This window comes from Lontra canadensis, unplaced genomic scaffold, assembly GCF_010015895.1.
Source record: "Lontra canadensis isolate GAN:19392208 unplaced genomic scaffold, GSC_riverotter_1.0 scaffold59, whole genome shotgun sequence".
NCBI classification, from domain to species: Eukaryota; Metazoa; Chordata; class Mammalia; order Carnivora; family Mustelidae; genus Lontra; species Lontra canadensis.
In genome coordinates, this window is record NW_022631053.1 from 4,563,516 (window position 1) to 4,590,669 (window position 27,154).

Genomic DNA, 27,154 nt, shown 5'->3' on the forward strand with positions numbered 1-27,154 from the left:
TACAAAATGACTGTTCTAACTCCTTCCGGACTTCCTCCCATTCAACAGCGGGACCTTACACCGTTCAATTGATAATTTCCAAAAGCCCTATTTTCCTGCCTGGGGAAACAGCAAGGCTACGCATAATCTGCATTCAAAGTATCACTTGCCCTTAGTCAACATGGTATCCTGAACGGCTTCAGGAAAGGAATCTGGGGCCGCAGACCCTAAAAGCAAACAGCGTCCCCACAATTCTTCTGACCTTAGTCAAAATGGCTACCTTTGGCGTCGTTTTATAAGCATGCGCATGCTCAGTTCTGGCCCCGCCTCACCCCGTGGCGCTGATGCGTGCGTCGCAGCGTAGAGGGACAGCGCGGGAGGAATAAATTTCTCTGTGATTGGTTGGTGCAGGATTTCAAACCCGAGCCGGAGGCGCGGTGCCGCTCTGCCGTTGGGTGAGGCGCGGAGGGAAGTAAGAGGAAGGCGGCTCAAGTGGGTCCAGGCGGACCGGGCCAGGTGGGCGCTAAAGGCTGCGAGAACAGGTGCGTCTGACTCCGGGTGTGTGGTGGGAGGAGAGTGTCCGAGGTGGTGAGTCGCGGCCACCGCGGGTTCAGGGAGAAGATCGGTAACTACAACCCCTCCTCTGGGAGGTCTCCCCCGGTCGGGGGAGGCAGCGGCCCGAATGGGCGGTGGCTGGGAGTGGAGGGCTTTTTTCTCCTAGCTGTGTTTTTGAGGTGATGGCTTGGACAGGGCAAGACAGGTGGTTTTGAGGTGATGGCTTGGACAGGTGGTTCTTTCCACCCCCAAGAAGTGACTTTCACTTAAATACAGAGTTTGGGAGTGGGTGGGGTAATGCCCCCATTCTCTTCCGAGGGGCACGGAGTTTTGGAAGGGAGAAATCCTGGTGTTTGAGAGGCCGGGGCGGCTTGAAGTGGAGCCTCTCTCCCTTCTGGACTGTGTGTATCCAGGTAGGCTGGGCTAGGCAATGACATCTTGCTCGTCCCATCCGAATTCTTAGCCTTAGGAACAAGGAGGCCTTACTTTTAGAATTTCACGTATGTTTCTCTTAACTGAATTTCGTTCCGTAGGCGGAGAGAGTGTTCAGCAACGTGTGGTGGGTGAGAAGATAAGCTTTTTTTTTTTTTTATTAAAGAAATGTTATTATCATTCTCTTGAATGTGTGGGGTGAACTTTTCGAGTTATTGAAAGTGTTTAGAGAGAAGGCGCCTTTCCTATAGCTTAATCACTCAACAGGTACTTAATCAGTGCATAATATAAATACAATACGATCTTATTTAGCCGTAAAGGAGCTTGCACTTTTTTTGGGCTGATAGAACTTAAGATAACTGTGGTGAGTCTAGTAGGCCTCTGCACTATTGAATATAGTGTACATTATTATAGCCCTTTTAGAAAATATTTTGGCTGTATTTATCAAGAACTATAAGAGGCTTTTACCCTACGATATAGTAATCCCAGCCTTGGAAATCAGTTCTAAGGAATACAGCCACCTAAAGGAAAAACTTGTTTACAGTGATGTTCAATTCATTCATTTGGTGAATGTCTTTTAATCATTTGCCAAATGGCAGGCCTGTTCTGGGTACAGGGGCTCAGCAGTGAACAAAACAGACAAAAATCTGTGCATTCTTGAAACTTAAACTGTTCTGGAGGCAGACAATAAACAAGTTAATATATGGGTATGTTAGATGAAGACAAGTGCTTTGGAGGAAAATAAAGCAGAGAAGTGTAGGGGGGTAAAGTCTGCAATTGAAAATTGGATAGTTAGGAAAGACGTCAATGAGAAAATGACATCTGAATAAATCCCTGAAGGAGGTGAGGGAGTGACTATCCAGGAGATTCCAGGTAGATGTAACTGAAAATTACATTAATATCCAAAGAAGACAACGGTTAAATAACTGTTAATTAACTTTCTGTAACTTAATGGAATCATGATGGAGAAAAGCAAAACACAAACATATCAATCTATGATTGCAATATTACAAAGATACCAGTATATAATGGGCAAAGATTAGATAATGAGATGCATGTAATTGTTTAGGGTGATGAGATTTTAGTTTCACTATTAAAAAACATTAATTTTTTTGAACTTGGAAAATTCCATAGTACGAAGCAATGTTTTATATCTGCCAAATGAATGTTATCGATAATAGAGATAATTTTGGACTGAAATTGTTAGGGAATGTTTTAGTGAATTGGTAAGACACTAGACCTTGAAGAATGGAACACTGCAGAATGGTAAGAATCCCCAGTATAAGAAGGAAAAAAGGAGGACTTAGTATACTAAACTGGTAATAATTTTTTGAGAAATAATAGTTCAATTCGTCTTTTTTTTTTAAGATTTTATTTATTTATTTGACAGAGAAAGATCACAAGTAGACAGAGAGGCAGGCAGAGAGAGAGAGAGAGAGAAGCAGGCTCCCCGCTGAGCAGAGAGCCCGATGCGGGGCTCGATCCCAGGACCCTGAGATCATGACCTGAGCCGAAGGCAGAGGCTTAACCCACTGAGCCACCCAGGCGCCCCAATTCGTCTTTTTACTTTAGTTTTCATTCATGCTGGATTGAGAACATTCTGTTTACTCTTTCTGTAATTCATTTGTTCATAAGAGCATTTGGTTTCAGGATATTCCTTCTGTCCGCCAGTTGTGTAGAGACTGCTGATCCAGTAAAGCAAAAGCTGGACATCTGGGAAAAAGAATTGCTCCAAAGTGCTTTCATATGAAAGAATCTTATAGTATTGAGACTGTCTTAGGAAATGATTTTCTTTGGCCGTGGAAAACCTGTATTGCTGAATTCTTGGGAATCTCCAGATTTAGTAATGTTTGTGAGAATATTTTTCATTAAAACGCTTTCCTGAAAAACTCAACCTTCCATTGCTTTGTCTTACAATATTTAACACCCTTGATGCATCTAAGGCATGATGTATAGGTCTCTTAATAATGTTGTTTCTAGGAGGAAGAAGAGGATAGAGACTTTTCTCAGGATACTCTGCAGTTAAGATCTGTAATAGTCTGTTATTCTGAAGGACGATGTCTGTCTCTTGGCTGGGTGATTGAAATTAAATTGGGGACTCAGAGCAATCACATCAAGCTGAGACTCTTTCCTGGTGATGTGAAATTGCTCCCTCAGGGATACTCACAGATTGGGAATCTGTAACATAGTGACTTCTCCACCTCTGGGGCTTCTCATCAATAACAGCTGAGATTCTCTAGCACCTTTTTGTTTAAAGTGCTCCACAAACTGATTTCCTTGCTACACACAGGGATCATTTCAGCTTTCCCAAAAGGCAGCTGCCTCCATAGTGAAAAGTGACAGCTGTTTTACAGCTGCAAAGCAATGTACTACAACATGACTTTGTTTTTGTTTCCTTTCACATTAGTGTATCTCCTAGCTCTGGAGCTAAATAATAAAGGGGGAGAAATAAAGGAGTGTTCTTGTGAGTGAAAATGTGACCCAACAGGAAAATTAACATCGTTTTTAATTGACATTGAATAGGATGAGTAAATGTTAGCTTTTTGAGTTACAGTTTGGCTGTGATATCAGAGTTAGTACTGATGCAGAAAGATATTTTTGTCATCTATAAATAATTCCTGAATGTCACTTCTATAGAACATTAATAAAAATACATGGTCCCCTGGTGTATAAAGAGAAGAGGATTATATTTTGCTGGTGCCATTTTTGGATTACCCTAAGTAAACCTGTGTTAGAGGAAAAGCTATTTTCAGATGCTACAAGCCTCATGTAAGACAGCCTGCTAAAGAGCCTAGACCTGGTCAAATTTTGCTGTCTTCTCCATTCTTCTTGGTCTGGGTTCCAGCTATGATTTGGTAATCACTGTGCTGGAATGTAAATAACAACTATCAGACCAAAACAAAAAACAAAAAAAAAGTCATACCCACTATAATACCCTATATAAGGTTCAATTTTTACATTATAAAACTTTTACCTATGTGAATTGATGCTATTCTGTGAGGTCAGTAGGCCAAGTGTTACTGTTCCCACTTATAAATGAGTCTCAGAATCTGACTTGTTATACTAACAAATAGAAGAACTGAAACTTTATCCCAGGGCTTCTGTCCAAGCCACCCCTTTTTTTAAACTGTTGTTTAAGTTTTCATCTATATTACACACTGATGTTCAGGTAGAATGGAAATTCTTTTGACAGTAGACTCATTGGTGTGTGTTCTCTGATTTCCATTTATCATTTATTTATTTATTTAGTAAACTCTACGCCCAATGTGGGGCTCCCACTCATGACCCTGAGATCAAGAGTCACATGCTCTACTGACTGAGCTAGCCAGGCACCCCATCAAATATTTATTTTTAAATATTGAGTGTTTGTGTGCATGATACAGTTGTGCCAAAGGTATGATTTCTCTCACATGTACAGCCTACCTGGGATATAGGGTAGAAATGTGGTAAAGTTAAATTAGAGTGCAAAGTGTATGTGTCTTGAGTGCCAACTGAGCAAAGCAGTGGGGGAAGCATCAGTTGAAGTGAATGATGGCAAACCTGCCTGTGATTAGGGGCTGGATAGAGAACATGAGAGAAGAGTCCACAGGTATGGTGATCGTACTTGTCAGAAAGGGAGTAACTGAAGGTGATTCTGAGGTTTGGAACTGCGTGAATGATAAGGAAATCAAAATTGGGAGTTGGTAGAGTAGGTCAGTGGGTAGAGTGGTTGCTGATATATGTGATGGGGAGGGATAGAACCAAGTCTCAGGATCAGGCTTCACCTCTAGGGCATCCAAGTCGAATTAAGAGCTGTAGGACGGCGGTTAGGAGAGAGGCTGGAGAGGGATGGGTGATCATCTGGAGAGCTGTAAGGACTAACATGGGATAGTTTGGTAAGTTCTTCGAGAGATTGGAGGATTGAATTTTAGGGAATATCTGGCGTTGAGAGGGAAACGTAGAAAACCATAAACGCTTCCTAAAACTAAATCTGCAGACTGTGATGATCTGACAGTTGAGGGTTACCTCTATTTCATAGCAGAGCATGGGGAGTTAAACAACTGTCCCCTGGGTACCAGGCCTCACATTTGTTCAATAATGTAGGTGGAGGTAGTTGTATGTTGCTATGATGAGGAAATGCCCCCGGGTAGGTTCTCTGTGTCTTTAGTCTTTTGACGAATCTGGCTGTGTTTTCAAGAGCCTGCCTCCCCACAACCCTCACTCTAGGGAGTGGTATGCACAAAGAACATAGGGGAGAAGAATAGTGGGCTAGAGGAACTTGAGAAAATGCGAAGATTTCTTTTAAAGGGGACAAAGGATCAGGTTGCTGTGTTGTCATTAAAAACATCAAACCTTCTTCTTCTTCTTCTTCTTTTTTTTTTTTTTTTAAAACAACCAGTTTTTAATACTCTAGTTGCACTGTGAAATCTTCCTTTTCTGCACTCTTGGGCAGTTAGAAATTTTCCCGTGTGCGGAGTTCACTGACTTTGAGTCTCAGAATGTATAGATGACTGCTGAGATAATGGAAATCAGTGCCCTACATTTAACCCGATCAGTCTCTTCCCATTTTTACTGGAGCCAAAGGAAATCATCATTTGAATAAATTACTGAAATCCCTGCTCCTGCCTTGTAGCATTTGGGTATCTGTGCCTGGTTTGTCATACTGGGAAATCCATGGGCATCTCCACAGCTTCCAGATCGCCTCCTGCCAGTTTTAATGCTATTCTTTTAGTTTTGTTCTTAGTTTAGAGAAAGATCCTTGTAATACATTTGTTAGTCTGGTTGCTTAGCAGCTTGCTGTGATTATGTAGCTTGGAACAGATACATTGCCATTTGAAAATCTTGGTTTCCGGCCCTGATTCAGGTATATGTTGCCTCCAAGCTTGGAGCTGAAAGCTTTTTGGCTATTAGGCCAATCATCATTTGAGTATAAATGAATAACTCTGTAGCATTTAGTAGAAAATATCTTTATGTTTATATATTCCTTTGTCCTTTGTGGTTTTTTTTTTTTTTAACCCTATCCCACCCTCATAGCTTATGGTACAATCTTATAAACATTATAAAATCACTAAACCGGGGCGCCTGGGTGGCTCAGTGGGTTAAGCCTCTGCCTTCGGCTCAGGTAATGATCCCAGGGTCCTGGGATCGAGCCCCGCATCAGGCTCTCTGCTCAGCAGGGAGCCTGCTTCCCCTCCTCTCTCTCTGCCTGCCTCTCTGCCTACTTGTGGTCTCTCTCTCTGTCAAATAAATAAATAAAATCTTTAAAAAAAATTATTTTTTTTAAAGATTTTATTTATTTATTTGACAGAGAGAGAGAGAAAGAGAGAAAGAGGGCAAGTAGGTAGAGCCACAGGCAGAGGGAGAGGGAGAAGCAGACTCCCTGCTGAGCAGGGAGCCTGGCTTAGGGCTCAGTCCCAGGACTCTGGGATCATGACCTGAGCCAAAGACAGATACTTAATCGATGGAGCCATCTAGGCGCCCCATAAAAGAGTTCTAAATTTTATTTAGATGCATGAAATAAGGACCTAGACTAGAATGTTGAAGGGTGATTTGGAGAAACACAAGAATCTTTAAATGGTATTTTTAAGGACATTCAGTTTTCAAATGAAATTTATTTTTTATTTCATTTCCTTGATAATTTTTGTAACGTCCAGTTGATGTCTTTTTTTCTTGTCTGTTAAATTAAGATCTTATTTCCTCAAAGTGTTCCCAGTTAAAGTCTATTCAGAACACAACTGTCTGTAAGGACACTGTTTTTCATGTAATATCAGCAGGGCTTTGGGGGGAATATGAAGTCTGAAATTCACCATACAGAACACAGTAGCAAATGATTTTTTCCTTTACCCTTCTAACTGTGAAGGTGGTGTATTGTCTCCTTGATGCCAGAATGTGGTACAACATAATCCTTTGCCTATACTTAGTATAAATTTATTAGACATAGTCCCTGCACACAGTCCAGCAGAGAGCCCTGCATTACAGAAATAATTCTTGTGCTGCTGAGCTGGCGATTTCCTCACTTAATCACTCGTGTGACGTCATCTGGGCTGTTGGTAGGAAATGTGCTGACCATGTCCTGTGTTTTAAAAGGCAGTTGCAATAGGGATACTAGCTAAAAATGAAATTAAAAATAAACCTTTTAAGTTCCATTGAAGGTCTTCAAAGTCCAGAAGGATTAAAGTGGCAAAGGCATTGTATTAATCAATAGACTAAGAACCACGTTTTATAGTTGGTCACCTAGTAATCAACTGACGTGCTTGTCCTTAATTGCTTTCCTCACAGCTCCAGAGTGACTGCAGACTGGAGGAAAAGAAGTAGGCAGGAAGGGGGTGTTATATTTGGAGGTTTGAAATGCTTTTCTGATTTGAAAATAACATTAAACATTCCAACTTTGTTTTTGTAATAAAGATCATACAAAACACCGATTGTTGGCTTGAGATCCTTATAATGGTAGCTACAAATGGAAGAGTCCAGATGTTAGTCACTGATGGCTGTAATGGATTGCTACTGAATCTTTTGTCTGGGGGAGAAGGCAGGACCCCTAATGTATATTTGATTTCTTGGCAGAAAGATGGATACGACGATGCTGAATTTGCGGAATCTGTTTGAGCAGCTTGTACGCCGGGTGGAGATTCTCAGCGAAGGAAATGAACTCCGTAAGTCATCCTGAGTTGGCCTGTGTGAAGAGAAAAAACAGCTTTCAGATCTGGGTTTTCTGCAAAGCTGACGTGTGTTCCAATCTTAAAATTGTTTTCATTTGGGCTTCCTAAAAAGAAAATGATGGTCATTTATCCATGGTTGGAGCTTAATGGACACTCATTCTAGCTGGTCACTTTTTTCCGGTAGTTGTTCTTAAGTGGGTGCCCCCAGATTTCTTTCGTTATCAAGAGTCTCTTTCCATTGACTACTTGGCATTAGTTGCCAGTTTCACTTTCACACCAAGAACTGGGTAAAATCTGAAGTTCCAAGGATGTTGCTTCTTTCTTTAGAGTAGTTGTTGTCTGTATTTTTTATCCTGGCTTTCCCTCTGTACTATAAAACATTTTCAGTTGAAGAGGAGAAACATGTCACAATTTCTTTTTGAAGAAGGGACTGTTCATCTGCTTTCACCTATTTCATGGATTTGATTTTTAGTAAGAGAGGATTGAAATTGGGTAGAGAGTTGGGGGGAAGAAGGAGGTGGTTGAGAGAATGGTGGTCTGGGAAGTAGATGCGTGAAGAAGAAGCGGGGGCTGATGGCCCTGACTTAAGTGATCTAAGGATTTATTTTTTCTCAGCTTTTCTTTGAGTTGCCATCGTCTTCCATTTGAGATTTTCATTAATACCTAATTTAGTAAGCGTTGCTCTTAAGTCAGCCTCATTGATATAAAAGTGAAGTAAGAACTGTCTCTCTAAGCTTTATTTATTTAGTTAGTTTTTAGATCTTCACAGTACTTAGTGTGGTGTCCTGCTTATGCCATTCAGCATTTTCTTTAATTTGATGTTTTTAATAGCTCTTATCCACTTATAGGCCTTTTAAGACAATATTCTATTTTCTCTTTCTTAATAGCTGTTGCATGACCCTATCATCTGATACCAGCTCAGTAACCATGATGGCATGCTAATTAGGCTCCTCTTTGAGGTCACATCATCTCAGAAGATGGATTGCTTTGGAGCCCAGTTGGGGGAAGAGTACTGAATGCGAGATCTTAAAATTCAGGCTCATTCAGCAAATATTTAGCAAGAACCTTATACAGCATCTAGCACATGTTGAGTTGAGGGAAAGGGATGACGGACTAAAATGGCTTCATGGACAAAAGTAGGGTGGAGCCATAATGGAGATCCCAACAGACACAGATGAAAGAGGGCATATAGGGTGGAAGCAAGCGGGGTTGGGGCTTGAGAGGGAGTAGGAATAAGGGGGGAGTGGCATAATCAGAGAGAGCTCTTGGAAGATGACCCTGGCGGAGGGGGAGGCTGGGAGACCAATGAGGATGTTGTTAGGCAGCAGGAGCTCTAACTAGAGTGGTGTTTGTGAAGCTGGAAATAAGGGGAAATGGGTAGAAGAGACTGTGATAATGAGAGCTCTACGAGGAGGCAGCTGATAGGATGTGGGGGAGAGGGAGGAATCTGAGGTTTGGAGTCTCAGTAACCAGTGTTGGCTTTTAACTTATTTCTGTGTCTGTTTCTCCATCTGTAAAATAGAAATTCAAGTGTCTTTATCTTTGTGGGAGTGCTGTGAGCATTTGGGAATAAAAACAAGATACTAGTTAGTTGTGAAAATACTTTGGAAGTAATTATGCCAAAAAAATTTAGATATGCTTACAGGTATCCTTATTTTATAAACACATTTCTATCTTCCCATTGATTCCCATTATAAAATAGAGGCATGTTTTGCCTTCCTCTCCGTATCTCTAACTTGGAATGTTGGCTTTGAGGACAGGGAGTAGGTTTATGTTTTCTGGACTCTAGAATCTCCTTTCTACAACCATCTCAGTCTCTGTCCTCTTCTTTGATCCTAGGAATTCCTTGCATGGCTAAGTATCCTGACTCCTTATTCTAGTCTTTCATGAGTCACTTCATTCTTCTCTCTCCTTTTTGTATAGGTTTGTTCATGTTTTGTTTTTAGCTAAGTCCAGGGTTCCTGAAAGATCAAAATGAAGGTTAATATTCAAATAAAATGACTTTAATAACCTTATCTTTGATTTCCCTGGTCTACATTGTTTTTATCTTCTATTTTTATTTTATTGTGAGCTGCCCCAAACTTTTTTTTATGTTGTTGCTGTGTAAATTGGGAATAAATATAACTTAATATTTATCAGGTATCTGTTGTGTGCCAAAACAATGCTGGGTTTGTGTTATGCTGTCTACAGTAGGTGATACTACAGTGTCTATGACTTAATGCCTTTCTTCAAGAAGATCATGGTTTTTAAGTTTCAGAGATCGATTTCTTATGAAACAAGATAATACAAGTACCAAAATATGTGCTTTTGGGAAGTATAGAAAAATGTAATGTGGAACAAACAGATTAGGAAGGGATTTATAGAACAGATGGGACTAGAAGAATGGATACATAAAGAAGAGTGTAGGTAGAGCATTCTGTTTGGAGTACACAGCTTGATCACAAGGGAGAAGGCAGAAATAAGCATGGGTCTGTTCTGGGAGCAGGGACAAGAAAGAGTATTGTGTAGTGGTGGGAGGTTAAGTTTGAATAGACTGGTGAGGTGGGCTTGGACGCCTGGAGTTTAAATTTGATCTGAACAGCAATTCTTCATTTATTTGTTCAATGGATATTTAAGTGCCTACTGTGTGCTACAAGGCACTGGAGAGAAAAAAGAGACCCAGTGCCCTTCCCCTTCCCCTTTCTAAGAAGCTTAGAGAGTGGTGGGGAAAACAAAAGGAAGAGCCTGTGCATAGGCCCCAGGAGGAGAGAGCTGGGATCTCTCTGGGATGGTTTTGGGATGCTTTTAATCTATTTGCTGAACTATGGGATGGTTTTAATCTATTTGCTGAACTATGAACCAAATCCTCGGTTTTTGTTGTTGTTGTTTGTTTGCTTGTTTTGTTTTTAATGAATCAGAGATTATCCTCAATTTGTTTTAAGGAAATTTCCCTTAATTCCTTTTTTTTTTTTTTTTTTTTTTTTTAAGATTTCATTTATTTGACAGAGAGAGCACAAGCAGACAGTCGGGAGTGACAGTCAGAAGGAGAGGGAGAAGCAGGCTTCCCACAGCAGAGGGAGCTGATGCGGGGCTCAATCCCAGGACCCTGGGATCATGACCTGAGCTAAAGGCAGATGCTTAACCAACCGAGACACCCAGGCACCCCCCTTCATTCCTTTTTAATAGATGCATTTCATAGTTTAATATACATAACTTTTTAAAGGAGGTAATTTGAAGTTAATTAATCTTTTGAAGGGGCTCCTGAGTGGCCCAGTTGGTTAAGCGTCTGCCTTCGGCTCAGGTCATGATCCTTGAGTCCTGGGATCGAGCCCCACATCGGGTTCCCTGCTCAATGGGGAGTCTGCTTCTCCCTCTCCCTCTCCCCCTGCTCATGCTCTCTCTCTCTCTCTCAAATAAATAACATCTTTTAAAATTTTATTTTATTTTTTCAGTGTTCCAAGATTCATTGTTTATGCACCACACCCAGTGCTCCATGCAATACATGCCCTCCTTAATACCCACCACCAGGCTCACCTAACCCCCCACCCCCTCCCCTAAATAAATAAAATCTTAAAAAAAAAAAAATCTTTTGAATATGTACTTCATGATGGGGGCTAGTTCCAAGTTGGAATCATGATTCACAAACTGACCCTGAAAATGCTCTGTTTATTGATCTCCAATATCAGAATTTTTCTGATGATCTAATGTGCTGTTTTGACCCATCCTAGCAAACTTAATTCATAACAGAATTATACCTAAGTAATATTTTAGGTATGCAAATATTCTGGTTTTGGTCTAGCATAAACCAAGTTGAACTAATAATTGAATCATTCATACTATTAAAATAGGAACTCTTTCCTGGAAATGAACTGATACATTTTTTGGTTTGAGTTCCATCGTCCAATTCAATTAGACTTATAATATATACCAGTTAACAACGAATAGGGATTAAAACCCAAATTTAATAAGGTTTATCAAGAAGGAGTGTCCTTGGAGTGCCTGAGTGGCTCAGGTCCTGGGTCCTGGGTCCTGGGTCCTGGGATGGAGCCCCACATTGGGCTCCCTGCTCAGCAGGGAGTCTGCTTCTCCCTCTGCCTCATCCCTCCCCGCTGCTCATGCTCTCTCTTTCAAATAAATAAATAAATAAAATCTTAAAAAAAAAAAAAAGGAGTATTCGAAGGAACAAAGAAGTGAGCAAAATTAGGTCCAGTGGAAATCTTTTCATTCTCAAAATTGTTTTTCAATTCAGTAGATATTTGAGTGTATATAAATATAGTGTATACAGCACTATATTTAGAAACATTTAATTGACCACAGTGTGGAGCTAGAAAGTTTTAGATGTGTGGTTGAAAAGTGTATTTCTTGTTCTTTATTTTTTGAAATTGAAGTACTATTACATACATCAGAAAAGTACACAAAAGTGCAGTACTTGATGAATTGCCAGAGTGAACATGGTAAAGAACCAGCTCTTTAAAAAAAAAATGTTGTGACTCTACATTGTTGAAATAGTTAAATTGGCAAAAGGATATGTTGTTTTCTTTTTCTTTAAATTAAGAAGGAAAAAAATTTATGTGTTTTAAACAAAACGAACACACTATTTAAAGCTATTTGAATTGTAGCCATATATACATATATATATATTCTGTGTGTGTATGTGTGTGTGTGTGTATATATATATATATGTATATGTACACTTAGCTTTCATAGTTGCATTCTCTAAGATAATTAGGTCATAATATCCTGTTCTGCTAAAACCTTTTGTTTGTTACAAACTGAAGTGTCCTTATGTGTGAGACTTGCTTTCTCTAGATTGAATTGGCATCCTAATTTGTAAGTTTGAAGTTTAGTCAAATTATTAAGACTGGAAGGAGCACTATATTCATTGTTTCTATGCTCTTAGGTTAAATTGAAATAAGAAAAGTGCCCTTACTACCCAAGAATCTGCAAGCTTTGTGTGCCTGTGGCCTAGTTTCAGCTGTAAACTGGGTTAGTTTGGCCAGCAGCAGATGTACACCTTGGGAACTTCCTCTGTGAAGGTGGTGTGGAGTGATGCCTAGAGCTAGATCCAAGGTAACGAGAAAATAAGAAGGCAGTGTAGAACAGTCTTTGCCAATAGCAGGTGGCAAGCATGAATGCCACCAGGGTTATCGTGCTTCATAGCATGGCGTTGGAAGTGATGCTTTCTCTGCAGACATGTGGAAAGAGTCCACATTCCGCCATCAGTGACTCACCCTAGGTTAGTATGATCTGTTCTTACTGTGTCTTTCCCATTGAAATGTTTATACACCCTTCAGGGCAGTGTTAAACAGCACTAGCAAATTGGCTCTTTACTTTCAAATCAATATTTGTATAATTATATAGTTGAATGGAATTGTAGGCCTAGACATCTATAATATTAATCTACATCTACTGGAGCATATTACAGCAGTTATATTTGAATTTGCTGTTTAACGTCTCTTTGGCGCAGCAGTGCGTGACTCGAAAGGAGGCTGTTTTTGTTTTATAGCTGTAACTGTCCTGGTGCGTGACAGCTGCCCCAGAGGTATCCGCCTTTGATTGCCTTCTGTTCAGGAGCTTTCAGTGTTGGTATTACATCTGGAGCCAGGTGACTGATGAGTTACTTATTCCATAGCAGATGCCACTGGCCAAGCCAAAGGAGGTGGCCTATCGAAACAGGAATTGCTCTCCACAAAGCTGCCATGCAGGGTGATGAACGGATATCCAGGATCTGCTCCTGGTTATATTCAGCTGGCTTTGCCGAGAGTTTAGCTGGTCCCTTCATTATATACTTGGAGGAAAACTAACTAGAGGACTCAGTCATTAGAGCCTTGGTACTGTGTCTGGTGCTGGAGTTATTGAAGTTTCCCCCTTTCCTCAGAATTCATCCAGTTGGCAAAGGACTTTGAGGATTTCCGTAAAAAGTGGCAGAGAACAGACCACGAGCTGGGGAAGTACAAGGATCTTTTGATGAAAGCAGAGACTGAGCGTAGTGCTCTGGATGTTAAACTGAAGCACGCACGCAATCAGGTGGATGTCGAGATCAAACGGAGACAGCGAGCTGAGGCTGACTGCGAGAAGCTGGTGTGTATTGTTCTCTACCCTAGAGCCCAGCTAGTGGAGGGAGGGCCAGCATCATCTGGTCCTGTTTCCACCCCCCAGTTATACTGAGTTTCTTCTTCCACGTTAAAGAACTAAAAGCAGCCTGTCCATTGACAAGTTGGCCTTGATTGAAGCTGAAATTGCAGCATAGGAATCCTGTCCTTCATAGGCTGAAATTTAATTTTTTCTCTTCTTGACTTAAAACTATGACTTCATAGATTTCAGATGAGGATTTTTAAAGAATTAAATTAGGGAATTCCTAGCATGCTTGATCTGTCGCAAGATGTTGGCTATCTCTCATGCCACCCAGAATACCCTCATCCTTTTGTCAATAGCTAGTATTTGTTATTGAGACAGACAAGACAACTCTAAGGTTTTCCATCATTACTGCTCCTGATTCAGGGGAAGGGGTGAGATGTAGTCAGCCAGCTGAGCAATGTGACTAACGTGGAACACTATCATTTTGGTGTACCAGGGTGGGTCATGGTACAAAGGAAAGCCTTTATGAGGAGCCACTAATCCATCTTGGTACAGTGTTAAATGCCTCAGTAAGCTCAAATTGACTGGTTCCAGTGTGTCACAGCTTTGCATCCATTTTAATGCATTTCGCTCCACCCTTTAGAAAGGTGGGTGGCTGCTTTGATCCATAGAGGAAGCCAATAATTGTCCTGATAAAATGACACTAAATTGTTTTTCCTACACGAAATTCTGTTTTGGGACTCTCATTTTGCAATACCGTCTTGGATTAGCTCCTTGACCCAAAAGTCTTATAGCAGAAAGCCCACTATTCTGGTTGGAGTTCATTTTGCCAGTCAGAAATCAGAGACACAATCTGGGCTTGATGTGAATTAATATGCTATTGGTGTAGCAGCTTCCTGAAGTCTCATTTGCATAACGCTGTGTTTTCATGTCCTCTGGTCTGCCCGTCCCATAAATTCGAGGTGAAGCCTTCTCCCCTGGTTAGTTAGGATGTTTTACTCTGCTTTGGTCTGCAGGAAAGACAGATTCAGCTGATTCGAGAGATGCTCATGTGTGACACATCGGGCAGCATTCAACTAAGCGAGGAGCAAAAATCAGCTCTGGCTTTTCTCGGCAGAGGCCAGCCGTCCAGCGGCAATGCTGGGAACAAAAGGTGGGGAAGTCGCGTCTGTTGTTATCTGATCACGAGCAGGGCAGCTGTCAGAAGTTCTTGTTATCTGAACTCTCAAATAGACTGCTTCTGGAATGTGTGCTGAATAAAGCAGAAAAAGGCTTTGGAGGAAGGGTGGGTGGGAAATAAAGGCATAGGCACAGGGGCCTCCCGATTTCTTTTATCTTCTTTTGTTTTTGATCTTTCCTTAGGATAATTGTTTCACCATGGGTAAAATTTTGATGTTGATGCAAAATTGCACATCAGTAACTAATCCCACTCATTGCTAAGAAACCTAAAGGTGAAAGTGGCATTTCAGCAGTACTTTCAGCATTTACTCTCCAGAGAGCTCTTGTAGCTCTTCTGGTTTAGAAGGCCTTCTGTGAGTCAAGACCAGACAATAATTTTGGTTCCACTGCATCACTATTTAAAATTGTCTCTACCAGGCTTTGAATTTAACATCCCCAATACAGTATGGAGGGAAAGGTCAGCACTCTTCCAGCTATTTATTTTGTTGCCTGGTTGTTTTATGGGGAATCTTTATAACTGAGAAAATATATGGGCTTAATTTCTTCAAAAGCTGATGCTGGGTAACACTCTTTCTTTTAGAAAGCAACCACAATTGGGATCAGATTAAACTTCACTCTTGTGCCTGTGAATTTCTAGTAGCCTTTTTGGCGAGAAGTAGCACTCCTGCTCCTGTCCGTAACTTTCAACTGCTGTTGGGAGGTCTTTGCCAAAAAGCAGCTGTGCTGCGTGTGTCCTCACGAACGCACAGCCGCTCTCTCCCATGGAAACCACAGCAAGCAGCCACCATGGCTAGGCTTTGAACTTGTAGTTGTCTCCATAGGAAGGCACTGCTATGAAATTGCTGGTGTTACGTGACCAATGCGACTCATTCTGGGCGTTCGTGCGTTTTACTTGCCACGGTCTTCTGTATCTAATACTGTGTTGTTTCTCTCATCTAGATTATCAACTATTGATGAATCTGGTTCCATTTTATCAGATATCAGCTTTGATAAGACTGACGAATCGCTGGTAATAAATGATTGATCTCTGAGGATTGTTTATTTTTCTTACCCCTGCTCCCTCAGGTCTCTCTCTCCTGTCCTCTCTTCTGGAATTCCTTTATTGCTGTTTTGTTTGTTGATGTATTACAGATTCTGAGCTAGCATTTTATTAATTAGTTAATTTATTTAAAGATTGTATTTACTGATGAGGGAGAGCAAGACAGCATCTGGTGCAGGGAAGAGGCAGAGGGAGAGGAAGTGTCTTTAAGCAGACTCTGCCCTAAGTGTGGAGCCAGACCCTGAGGTCACGACCTGAGCCGAAACCAAGAGTCAGACACCAAACCAACTGTACTGCTCAGGCGCCCCTGAGCTCGCATTTTAAAATAAAAATCCACACAGGCTATAAGAGACTGGCTTATATATTTAGTTTCTGGAAGTGAGAATATAGAACTCAGGATTTGGGATGAGGTTAAATTTATTTAACGGATCTGTGAGCTGCATGTGCTAATTGACTGTATCTTGGCTTATTAAAAAGCCCTAGCTAGCAATAAAAAAAAAAAAAAATTATCAAGATTCTACCCAGGCATGGTTTATTTGCTGCTCTTGGAGAGAATAGACTTGTGCGTTATTTCAGAATTAGTTTGGTTCTTAAAGAAAACTTCGTCATACTTCATAATTAGAAGGAAACCAGTGCTCTGGGACTTCAGCCAGAAGACTGACATGGTTTCTAGGTCCTCTGTAATGCTTTGTTCAATACCAATTGCCTGGTCTAAACTTCTTGCTACCCCGCTTTTGTGGGCAGCACCCTTTTCTTAACTTCCGGTGGTGTTTCTGTATAAGTCATCTCCTGATATCTCAGTCTTTGATGTTCAAACTTCGATGGTTTATTGGTTTGTGTATCTTTCCTGTTGTACTGGCTGAAAGCTAGCAACAAAGCAATAAATCAGGAGGTTATTTGTGGTCGGTTTTCTGATAGTGAAACAAGTGGTGACTACTGGTTACGTAGGCTAGGAGTGTTCTGTCCCAAATCAGTGTTTGGGGAAATCATTGCCATTTTACAGATATAAATAGTAAGTATCCCCTTTTTGAAATAAGGAAGGATATGAATAGGTCTGGAGTATAGGATAAAACTAGAATGTTTTAATAGCTGATTTTGGAGCTAGACCTACTTATGGTGTATCTGTTGTAACCCAAACTGAATCAAATAATCAGTAGCTAAATTAAATTACTTGACCAGGAATTGTAGAGATTTCAGTTAGCTAAGCTACCATTTGCTCTGTACTACTGTTTCTGGGTTTTGTGTTTTCAGGGATTATCAGGAGTAAGGAAGTCACATGAATGTAAATGGTTAAAATAAGTGAAATGAAACTAGACTATGGTAAAAAATGTAATTCTTCAGGGGTGAATGTCTTTGTTGGGGCCCAAGGAAGAGGGATGTTTGAGAAATGTAAAACCTGAACTAGAACTTTTTAAGTGGTTACATTGTACAGAACGTCTGATTAGATAGCAGTCCCTTAAGAGTAAGAAAGACATCTAACCTGATCAGTATAGTGCCTGAGATTCTGTGAGTTCTACAACTAATTACAGAAATAGTCAGAAATAAAGGACAAGGAGCTGGAGATAATCACGACAGAAGTTGATTCTTTAACCTTTTCTTGCCTCTGTGGTATTGACTCCTGACTCTATTATAATAGCTTCAATTTTGGAAAGAAAGCAAGTTAACTTACTGTAGCTCCATAGCTACAGCACCCGAGACCCTCCCTTCGCCCTCTCCCCAAATTATAAGTTAGGCAGTCTGACTCAAAAAGCCTTTAAAGTTCTCTGTAAACTTATTTCCACAAAAATTCCTGTCTGGGGTTTTTGCCTCATCACAGAAATTAATACATTATAATTGTCAACAGGATTGGGATTCTTCTTTGGTAAAGACTTTCAAACTGAAGAAGAGAGAAAAGAGGGTACGTATGGTTTTGTTTCGTTTTTGTTGTTTTTACAAAATTACAATAAAGGGGTTTTCTCTAGAAATTTTTCCATGATAGAGCATTCCTGACATGTAGCTCTGACCATTGTTAAACACCTATTACAAGTGAATTCCTGCTGGGGGTCATTATGGAGGATCCTCGAGGTAGTAACTCAGGACAGTCTTGTCCTAGTTCACTGTTCTGGCTGCCTCTGGAGTAAAAAAGGATATACTTGAGTTTGTTTTGAGTTGTCATAAGGAATTTTTACGCAGGACTTTGTACTCTAATATAATTTTCAGATGAAATATGTGTATAATGGGATAGGCCGAGCTGTGTCTGTGTGTGCTTGTTTAGGGTACTTAATATGTGTCCAAAGACATATTGTCCTTGGATAGGATTACACCTCTACTTTTTCTGGTGCTGTCACCTAAAATTTTCCAAAGCTTGCTTGTTTCTTTTAGGGCACTGAGGGCATTTTTGTGTTGGTACAACTTAAGCTTCATGTGGAAATAGAATGAGAGAGAGCATATTATTATTTACCATAGCCCTGGTATCCAGGACTTGCACCCAAGTTGTCCAATGGAATAATTTTATCTTCTGTGCTTCATATCTTCTATGATGCTGAACTTCTTGATCTTTGTCTCCTTTCCAGCGCTCTAGTAGCCGACAGTTCATTGATGGTCCCCCAGGACCTGTAAAGAAGACTCGTTCCATTGGCTCCACAGTAGACCAGGTAAGAATAGGCCAAGAGAATTGTGGTTGTGAACACATCAGAGGTTAGTGGCCCCAACCATTAAGAATGCTAAGTCAAGGGGCGCCAGGGTGGCTCAGTCGGTTAAGCATTTGACTTTGGCTCAGGTCATGATCTCAGGGTCCTGGGGTCAAGCCCCATATTGGGCCCCTTGCTCAGTGGGGTGTCTCCTTGTACCATTCCCTCCTCTTCAGCGCCACCCCCAACCCTTGCTGCCCCCGGCTTGTACTCTGTCTCTCTCTCTCTCAAATAAATAAATACATAAATAAATAAATAAATTAGAATCCTGAGTCAACGCTGCAATGTTATTTTGAGAGAGAGATTTGGTGAGTTTTTCTATGTAATAATAGGATCCTTATCATCCATATGAATGGAATCACTCTGATTGAGTAAACAACTGTCAGCTTTATATTTGATTCTTAGTTTATTGTTGTGTATGCCTCTGTGACCTATATTTCTGTTCTAAAGTATGAGGTTTCAATTGAGTTTTTTTGGGCTTGGGCCATAAATCCTGACCAAGATTCAGGGATTTTTCAACCACTCCAAAATTACCTTATAGTGGTGAGGATATTAGGTTCACTTGTTTGTTCTTCCCTCATTTCTGCTTTTGTTTCAGGGGAATGAATCCATAGTTGCAAAAACTACAGTGACTGTTCCCAATGATGGCGGGCCCATCGAAGCTGTGTCCACAATTGAGACTGTGCCATACTGGACGAGAAGCCGAAGGAAAACAGGTCCACTGAGTCTGTAGCTAAATTGCCTGTGTAAAACAACTGGTAAAATTCAGGGACACTTGGCTTTTTAGAACCCTTTGAGGCAGGGATTGGATATTGTGGTTAGTTTCTTGCTGCTGCTTACTGGAGGCCAGAACACTGTGTCATATTCTACCTTTGGATTGCTGGCCTGGTCTGTGCCACTCACACATAATATGTTATTTATTTGGGAAGGGAGAGGCAGAGGGAGAAGATCTTCAAGCAGACTCCCCGATGAGCATCGAGCCCACACAGAGCTTGGTACCACGACCCATGAATCGTGACCTGAGCCGAAATCAAGAGTCGGATGCTCAACCGACGAAGCCACCCAGGGGCCCCATTATTAACTCATTATTCTTGAACTGATTTTTCTGCATAGCCATTGTAGTCACTTCTGATTATGGTTACAAATTACTGGTTATGTACCAGTTATATTAAAATTGGGGTTAAAATTCAGAAGGAACAAAATATTAAGAAGCCTAAAGTTGCTTGTTTTCTAGGTACATTACAACCTTGGAATAGCGACTCCACCTTGAGCAACAGGCCTCTGGAGCCAAGGACTGAGACAGAGAGTTCTGGCACTCCACAGAGCAATGGAGGGATGCGCTTGCATGACTTCGTCTCTAAGACGGTAGATCTGTGATCGTTCTGTCTTCTTTCGGGCACACTTAATTTTTTGATTGTGAAAGTAGTATATACCAGGAACAGATTTAAATAACTTAGTGTTAGAAAGTTAAATGTCAGATCTCCTTCTTTCAGTTCCACTCCTCAGAGCTAACTACTGGTTACAGAGGATGTGTAGATCTTTGTATTCTGTGAATATATTACGTTAAAGCAGCTTTAAAACAGAAGCAATTGCTTATGCTTTTTAGTGATACATATTTACGTAGTATGGTTGGATATAGCAGCACACTTTACCTTTGTCTCATTGGATTTCCTAATATAAGCCCAAGCAACCTGACTGAGGTTCAGAAGAGTTAACTGCCTTGTGTGAGCCACAGGACAATAAGTGGCAGAGTTAACATGGAGTTTTTGTGGCTCCTCATCAACAGGTTCTTTCCACCATTGTACACTGCCGCCTTCCAGCTGGGTGACCTTACGCAAATTACACAGCCTCTTTTGCCTTTCCTTAAAGATCAAAACCTATGTTATAGGATTATTGTGAGAATTATACAAGTATGTGTAAAGGGATTAGGAAGTTGCTTGGCACATACCAAGTGCTTAAAAAATGCTGGTTGTTGATGATGATAATTTTCTAATTCAGACCCCTCTGTTATTTCTGTCCTCTTTTGTCCTCAGGTTATTAAACCTGAATCTTGTGTTCCATGTGGAAAACGGATAAAATTTGGCAAGCTGTCTCTGAAGTGTCGCGACTGTCGTGTGGTCTCTCATCCAGAATGTCGGGACCGCTGTCCCCTTCCCTGCATTCCTACCCTGATAGGAACTCCTGTCAAGATTGGAGAGGTAGGACCTATAGGGTCTGTCCTTGTATTATGACTTCTTTACCTTTTTCAAAGCTTAATGTCAGTTTTTATAATAAAATTAGTGATGTCAAGCGTAGTTTTTCCACAAATGATGAAGAGAAATGATAAAATGTTAACTCGCAGCCTAGTCCTGCTTGGGTTTGTCTGTTTAGTAACTTTTCTACACCAGACTTCTCTTCCCTTCCCTCCTTTCACCTTCTCCCATCTTCCCTACTCATCCTCTCTCCCTCCTTTCCTTCCTCCTTCTTCCCTCCCCCTTCCCCTTCCTTTCCTCCTCATCTTTTCCTTCCCCTCCACATCCTATTCCTGTTTTGTAAAATTCCAAACATGTGCTGAAGTAGAGATTAGGATGACTGACCCCTGGTTCCTATCACTCAACTTCTGTGATTGCCAGTTCATGCCCAGTCCTGATTTATCAGTACCCCGTGTTGTCCTCCTGGCTCTGTCCAGTGAATTATCCTGACACAAATCCCAGCCATCGTGTAATTTCATCTGTGAACGTACTTCCTTTTATGTTAGAAGTATCCTATACTAAGCTGTTAAGATTAGATTGATTATTTCTAAAAACTGATTCAATCTATTAAGTATTTATTTATTATATGAACAACATTAACAAGATTCAGAATGAATTGATTATGCTGCTCCCGAGCCCCTAGCAAATCAAATGCTACTTTTCTTTAATCTTAACAGTTCTTATTCGTGCATGTAATTGGTTACAGATTTTCTTTACTCTGATAAAGAACCATGGAGTTCTCCCCTACAGATAGGTTTGTGTCCCGATCAACTGTGAGTTGTGTTAAATAATTTTTCTTACTAAGAATAATTAAAGGGTTAAAAAAGGTTTTTGTTTTTGTTTTTGTTTTTTTAGAATAATTAGTTCATATTAAACCCATACCTGTAATCTCATTATTGCTTGCTTTCTGAAGCCCTTGAGTAGAGGACAAGCGGGGGCAGAGTTGTAGCTAGTGGTCTTATTACTTGTTCATGCAAGAGTGTGTATATGTGACCATAAATCAGTCCTGTTGTGGTTGTAGGAAAAATATAGCTGAGAATCTCTGTTCTAATATATGCTTTGGGAATAGGAATTTAAAAGTAGACATGAGGTCCCAGCCTGAGTATTAGTTTGGGGATGGTTCTTTCTACTCGCCTTGATTTGCTGGTCGAAGTGGTATAAATAATAATTTAAAACTCTCCCTTTTCAGGGATTGCTAGCAGATTATGTGTCTCAGACTTCTCCAATGATCCCCTCCATTGTTGTCCATTGCGTAAATGAGATTGAGCAGAGAGGGCTGACTGAGGTAAGAGTCAACCTTCAGGGGTGCCTGGGTGGCTCAGTTAAGCCACCCAACTCTTGATACTGGCTCAGGTCCTGATCTCAGGGTTGTGAGCCGGAGCACATATCCGCCTCTGAGGCCAGCATGGAGGCTGCTAAAGGTTCTCTCTCTCCCTCTCCTTTTGCCCTGCTCCTTCCCGCGCCCCACCCTCAACTCTCCCTTTAAAAAAAAAAAAAGTCTACCTTCAGAGAGTGTGGATTTGTTGTTTTTGTTAATAATTAGTTTGTAACTGGAAGTGTCCCCTCGATAACAGACAGGCCTGTACCGGATCTCTGGCTGTGACCGGACAGTGAGAGAGCTGAAAGAGAAGTTCCTCAGAGTGAAAACCGTACCCCTCCTCAGCAAAGTGGATGACATCCACGCTGTCTGTAGCCTCCTGAAGGACTTCCTCCGAAACCTCAAAGAACCCCTTCTGACTTTTCGGCTAAATAAGACTTTCATGGAGGCGGCGGGTAAGAGTAGATCTTATACTCGAATGTGAGTCCCACGGGGGCAAGAATGTTTGACTCTTGCGTGCGCTGCCCAGTACAGTGCCTGTGCCCGTGTGGACACGCACGCGCTCTGATGGAAGAATGTATCCATGTTCTCGGTGCCTGTCCTCTTCCTGTCTAAACTATGGGTACTGATGGGGTTTTTTGTTGTTTTAGGTCGAGTTTAGGGCTGTCCTTTTGAACTTGGAGCCAATCCCCACACATTTAATCCATTAACAAATCTTTTCAGCAAAGCTCTTGTAAAATTTATCTTAAAATTGAAATTTGCCACTCCTACTATTACCACTCTTGACATCTCTCATCTTGGAATGACAAGAGAACCTACTTATTTTCCTCTTTCTATTCTCAGCCCTCTACACTATGATCCTCAAACAGTATCTAGAGGGGTCCTTCTAAAATTTAAATTAGATGAAGTCTCTTCTGTCCTTATTATTCCCCAGTGACTTCCCATCACTCTCAGAATAAAACCCACCAGTCCTTCACATGGCCCCAAAGACCCCACCTGTAGGATTCGGCTCCTGTTACATCTCTAGCATTGTTTCTCTCAACACCCTTCCCTTCTTTCTTCCCTGATGCGCTGGAATGCTTGCAGTTCTCAGAGCATAACCAAGCTTACTCCCCTCTCAAGACTCTTGAATTTGTTATTGTCTCAGCCTGGAATGTATTTGCATGATTTGCTCCTTTATTTCTTTCAGGTTTCTTTTTGTCCTTGTACCTTTGTACCTTTGTCCTTTGTACCTTGTACCTTGTACCTTTGTACCTTGTCCTCAGAAACACCTTTCCTGATCACCTTGTCTAAAATACGTCCACCCATTACTTTCTAGTTTCTACTATGTAGCACTACCTGCTACCTGCTTTTTGACTAATTCCTCCAATAGAATGTGAGTTCCATGAGGCAAAGTCTTTGTTTAGTTCTGCTTTACCTGAGCACTTAGAATAGTACCTGGTCCATAGTAGGCCCCTGACCACGGTTTATAAACGAACACCTTCTTGTAACTGCAGTCGCTGCAGTTGTGTGCCTGCCTTCCCGGCACGTGGGTTGCTAGCTGCTTTCCCTAACTGCAGGAGCTGATTTTTTTTTAAAGGTTCTGATTTCTAATATTGAGCTGTGGGCCAGTGTCCTGCTTGTTAATGAAACTGGAGTTTGATGCAGTCATGAACCTCATCAGAAGTTCCAGAAGCTTACTGTATAGAAAAGACTTTGTGGTCGATCACTTGGAAGCACGCTGTCAAGGGAAAGAAGTCTAGGCCTCTTGGTGTTTTCTTTTCATTTACAGAAATCACAGATGAGGACAACAGCATAGCTGCCATGTACCAGGCTGTTGGTGAACTGCCCCAGCCCAACAGGGACACATTAGCTTTCCTCATGATTCACTTGCAGAGGTGAGTACAACAGAAACTCACTTCTGGGAGTTTGGGAATTTGCCACGGGGAACATAATGTGGGTTGGGTGTTAGAGAGGGAATGTGAAGGGTGAAATGTTTTCTGATAGATCTTTTTTTTTTTTGGTCTGTGTTTAAGTGGAAGAGAAAGTCTTCTAATTAAATGCTCTGTTTCTTAGAGTGGCTCAGAGTCCAAACACTAAAATGGACGTGGCCAATCTGGCTAAAGTCTTTGGGCCCACCATAGTTGCCCATGCTGTGCCCAATCCAGATCCAGTGGTAATGTTGCAGGACATCAAGCGTCAGCCCAAGGTAGGCAAGTGCCCTTTGTATATATACATACACAAAAAAGATATATATGTGGAGAGAGATATATATATATCTCTCTCTTATGTGATGTGATAACATGAGAAAGCGCTAAGAGGTAAGCCCTGAGCTTCGGAATGTGCATATATGTATATAAAAGATATATATGTATATGTGTGTGTGTTTATGTGTGTGTGTATATATATGTGGAGATATATATATATATATGGATTTGGGAAGAGGTAAGCCCTGAGCTTTGGAAGTGCACTAACCTGTTCGGTGGCTGTTTAGGTGGTAGAGCGCCTGCTTTCCCTGCCCCTGGAATACTGGAGTCAGTTCATGATGGTGGAACAAGAGAACATTGACCCCATGCATGTAATTGAAAACTCAAATGCCTTTTCAACACCACAGACTCCGGATATTAAAGGTAAGGCCCAAGTTGTGTTTCCTAAGAGACCTGACTCCCTCTCTGGTTTTGGCCACGTACCCTCTCCCTCCCTTTGCTAGAGCTGTTTGGAATTCAAAAATTAAATTCATTATGAGGATTCTAACATTAAAAGAAAATTTATACAGCTCTACCATCCTGACTTTTTTTCACTTTAATGGAACGTGGTTCTCCTTTTCCTTCTACATACGGATATTTTAGAAATAGAATAACAATTCAGATATAATTTGATCTTCTTTCACTTAACATACTGGGAAAACTTTTTCTATTACCATATAATTTTATCATTTTTATGGTTGTAAACAGGAATTTACTTTAACATGTTCTATTAGGAATTGATGTTATTTTTGAATTTTCCATAGTTACTAATAATGCTGACATCAGCATTATAGGTATATATCTCTGTTTCCCCCGCTGTTAAATTCCCAGGAGTGGGAACTGCTGAATTAAAGGGCTTGAACATTTTTTTGTTTTACCAACTTGATTTCTTAAAGGCTTTTGCCAATTTGTATTGCCAGCAAAAATGTCTGAAGTTGGTTTCTTCCAACTTTACTGGCATTGGAGACTAGACCTCTCATTTTTGTAGGATCCTTTTTAAGAAAGAATGTTGTTTTTTCCTAATGTAGGTAAGAATCGGGTGGTTAGACATTAGATTTGTGAATGCTGGAATTTGAGAATGGCTTAAATCAGGAAGCATATGTCAGCTGTTCATTGAGCAGTTGCCTGCATAGAAGATATACTGATCTGGCATAGAAGATATACTGATCTGTTATAGACGATGACAAAAATGATCTCTGGGACTTTGCTTGGGTCTTTAACCTTAGCTCTTAAGGGCTTCACGGGGTATTTGGCTTAAAACTGGCTGCCCACAAGGGTGCTTTTCTTTTTGCCCTTCCCTTAAAAATATCTCTGAACTTTGATTGAAGTGAGTTTACTGGGGCCCGTGACCACTCCTGAGCATCAGCTCCTCAAGACTCCTTCATCTAGTTCCCTGTCGCAGAGAGTGCGCTCCACCCTCACCAAGAACACCCCCAGGTACGTGAAACTGCCTGGCCTGGGAACGGAAGAACTCTTCCCAGCATACCGAAGCTTACTGAAGGGGAAAGGATGAGACCTTCAGCTAGCAGCTAGCCTTTAAAAGTAACCTGGAGCCATAATGATCCCTTTTTGAAAAGGGTCTAAGGGTTTTGTTTCCCCTCTCTCATCGCAGACGACAAAGAGTAGTTTGCAGAATAGTTGTTGAGGGTTTCCTATTTTTAGCTGATAATACTGAGTAATGTTAGAGTTGTTTATTTACCTACTTTTCATGGAATGCTTTTTCGGTTCATTCTCTGTAGATTTGGGAGCAAAAGCAAATCTGCCACCAACCTAGGACGACAAGGCAACTTCTTTGCTTCTCCAATGCTCAAGTGAAGCCCTGTGTCCTGTTGCTTGCCAGCATTTACTGACTGCAAGGAAGGCCGCACCTTCTCTCCGCAGCCTCTTGTACTCATTACTACTTTTAGCATTCTCCAGGCTTTTAATCAAGTTTAATTGTGCACGGGGGTTTTATTAAAACTATATATATCTCCCTCTCTTTCTCCTCCGGTAATGTATTATCAACACCTTGTGCTGTCGTTGTTGGGAGCTTCTAGATGGGAGATCTTTATAGTGGTAGAAGGGAGAATATGGAGTTCATTGTGATTTTGCGGGGGAGGGAGGCTGGAGTGGACCCATCCCTCTGGCTTAAAACCGAACGCTGCTCATGGACTGATCTTTCTTTGGTATTATTTAGAACTAATTTCCCTGAGACAATGACAGAAGCCCCACCTCTTTGGTAAGACTGATATCTCAGGGTGGTAGGTGGGAGGGCAGGGTAAAGAAAAGTTGGACAGAGGATTTAGGATGGTTCCTTCTGAGGACTTGGAGGTCCCCTTCCCCCAGTATGAATTAAGGTGTAACGTGGAGCCTTCATAAAAATGGGATAGGACGAGGACAGAACTAGCGATGGGGGTGTGCTTAGCTTTGATTCAGATTGATTAGGTTTAATATTGTTAAGTGGCACAACCTTGTAAAAGTGATACTACAGCTTGAGTTGATCTCTAATGGGCTTCTGGCTGGACTTTGGATTTGGTTGGGGTCAAAGCTGGTTTGTGTTTCAGTTGAATTTGTTCTGTTGCTTGACCTTCCTTCCCCTTGTCCATTGGAGCCCTACTTCTAAAAGTCACGTGCCATCTATTTGGCGTCCCAGTTCACAATTAAGAGTAGGCTATAAGGGGAGATTGTCAGTATTTTGTGTGGCAAGAAAAGCCACAGTCATGTTGTCTTTGCACTTTGGTTGCTAAAAATCTTCCTATGGAACATAGCCACATCTAGATAAATATGGACTTTATATTAAAATTATTTCCAGTGTCTATAAAAATGCTTTCTTCTGTAGAATGTTTTTGATCC

At 41.1% G+C, this 27,154-nt stretch overlaps 1 protein-coding gene across 5 annotated transcripts; it reads left to right on the forward strand.

The window, feature by feature from the left end:
* The first annotated feature begins 358 nt into the window (after positions 1–358).
* Positions 359–26,294, forward strand: RACGAP1 (Rac GTPase activating protein 1). Of its 5 annotated transcripts, none has more exons than XM_032876834.1 (17): positions 359–451; positions 7,510–7,598; positions 13,462–13,664; positions 14,678–14,814; positions 15,780–15,849; positions 17,723–17,776; positions 18,432–18,512; positions 19,147–19,264; positions 19,783–19,913; positions 20,582–20,746; positions 21,969–22,064; positions 22,354–22,552; positions 23,869–23,974; positions 24,153–24,285; positions 24,571–24,706; positions 25,651–25,759; positions 26,062–26,294. In XM_032876834.1, the coding sequence occupies exons 2-17, from the start codon at positions 7,514–7,516 to the stop codon at positions 26,135–26,137; spliced, it is 1,899 nt and encodes a 632-aa protein (XP_032732725.1). In that variant the 5' UTR covers positions 359–451; positions 7,510–7,513; the 3' UTR covers positions 26,138–26,294. The 5 variants fall into 5 exon arrangements, with proteins under 5 accessions (XP_032732725.1, XP_032732722.1, XP_032732723.1 ...); XM_032876831.1 differs by having other exon boundaries at positions 364–521; XM_032876832.1 differs by having other exon boundaries at positions 364–521; positions 7,514–7,598.
* The last annotated feature ends 860 nt before the right edge of the window (positions 26,295–27,154 follow it).

Bases quoted from the DNA above. Each gene is read 5' to 3' on its own strand.
- RACGAP1 (XM_032876834.1), top strand. From the start codon at position 7,514: ATGGATACGACGATGCTGAATTTGCGGAATCTGTTTGAGCAGCTTGTA. The intron at 15,850-17,722 runs GTAATAAATGAT...AATTGTCAACAG, and splicing joins ATAAGACTGACGAATCGCTG to GATTGGGATTCTTCTTTGGT. The intron at 19,914-20,581 runs GTAGATCTGTGA...TTTTGTCCTCAG, and splicing joins ATGACTTCGTCTCTAAGACG to GTTATTAAACCTGAATCTTG.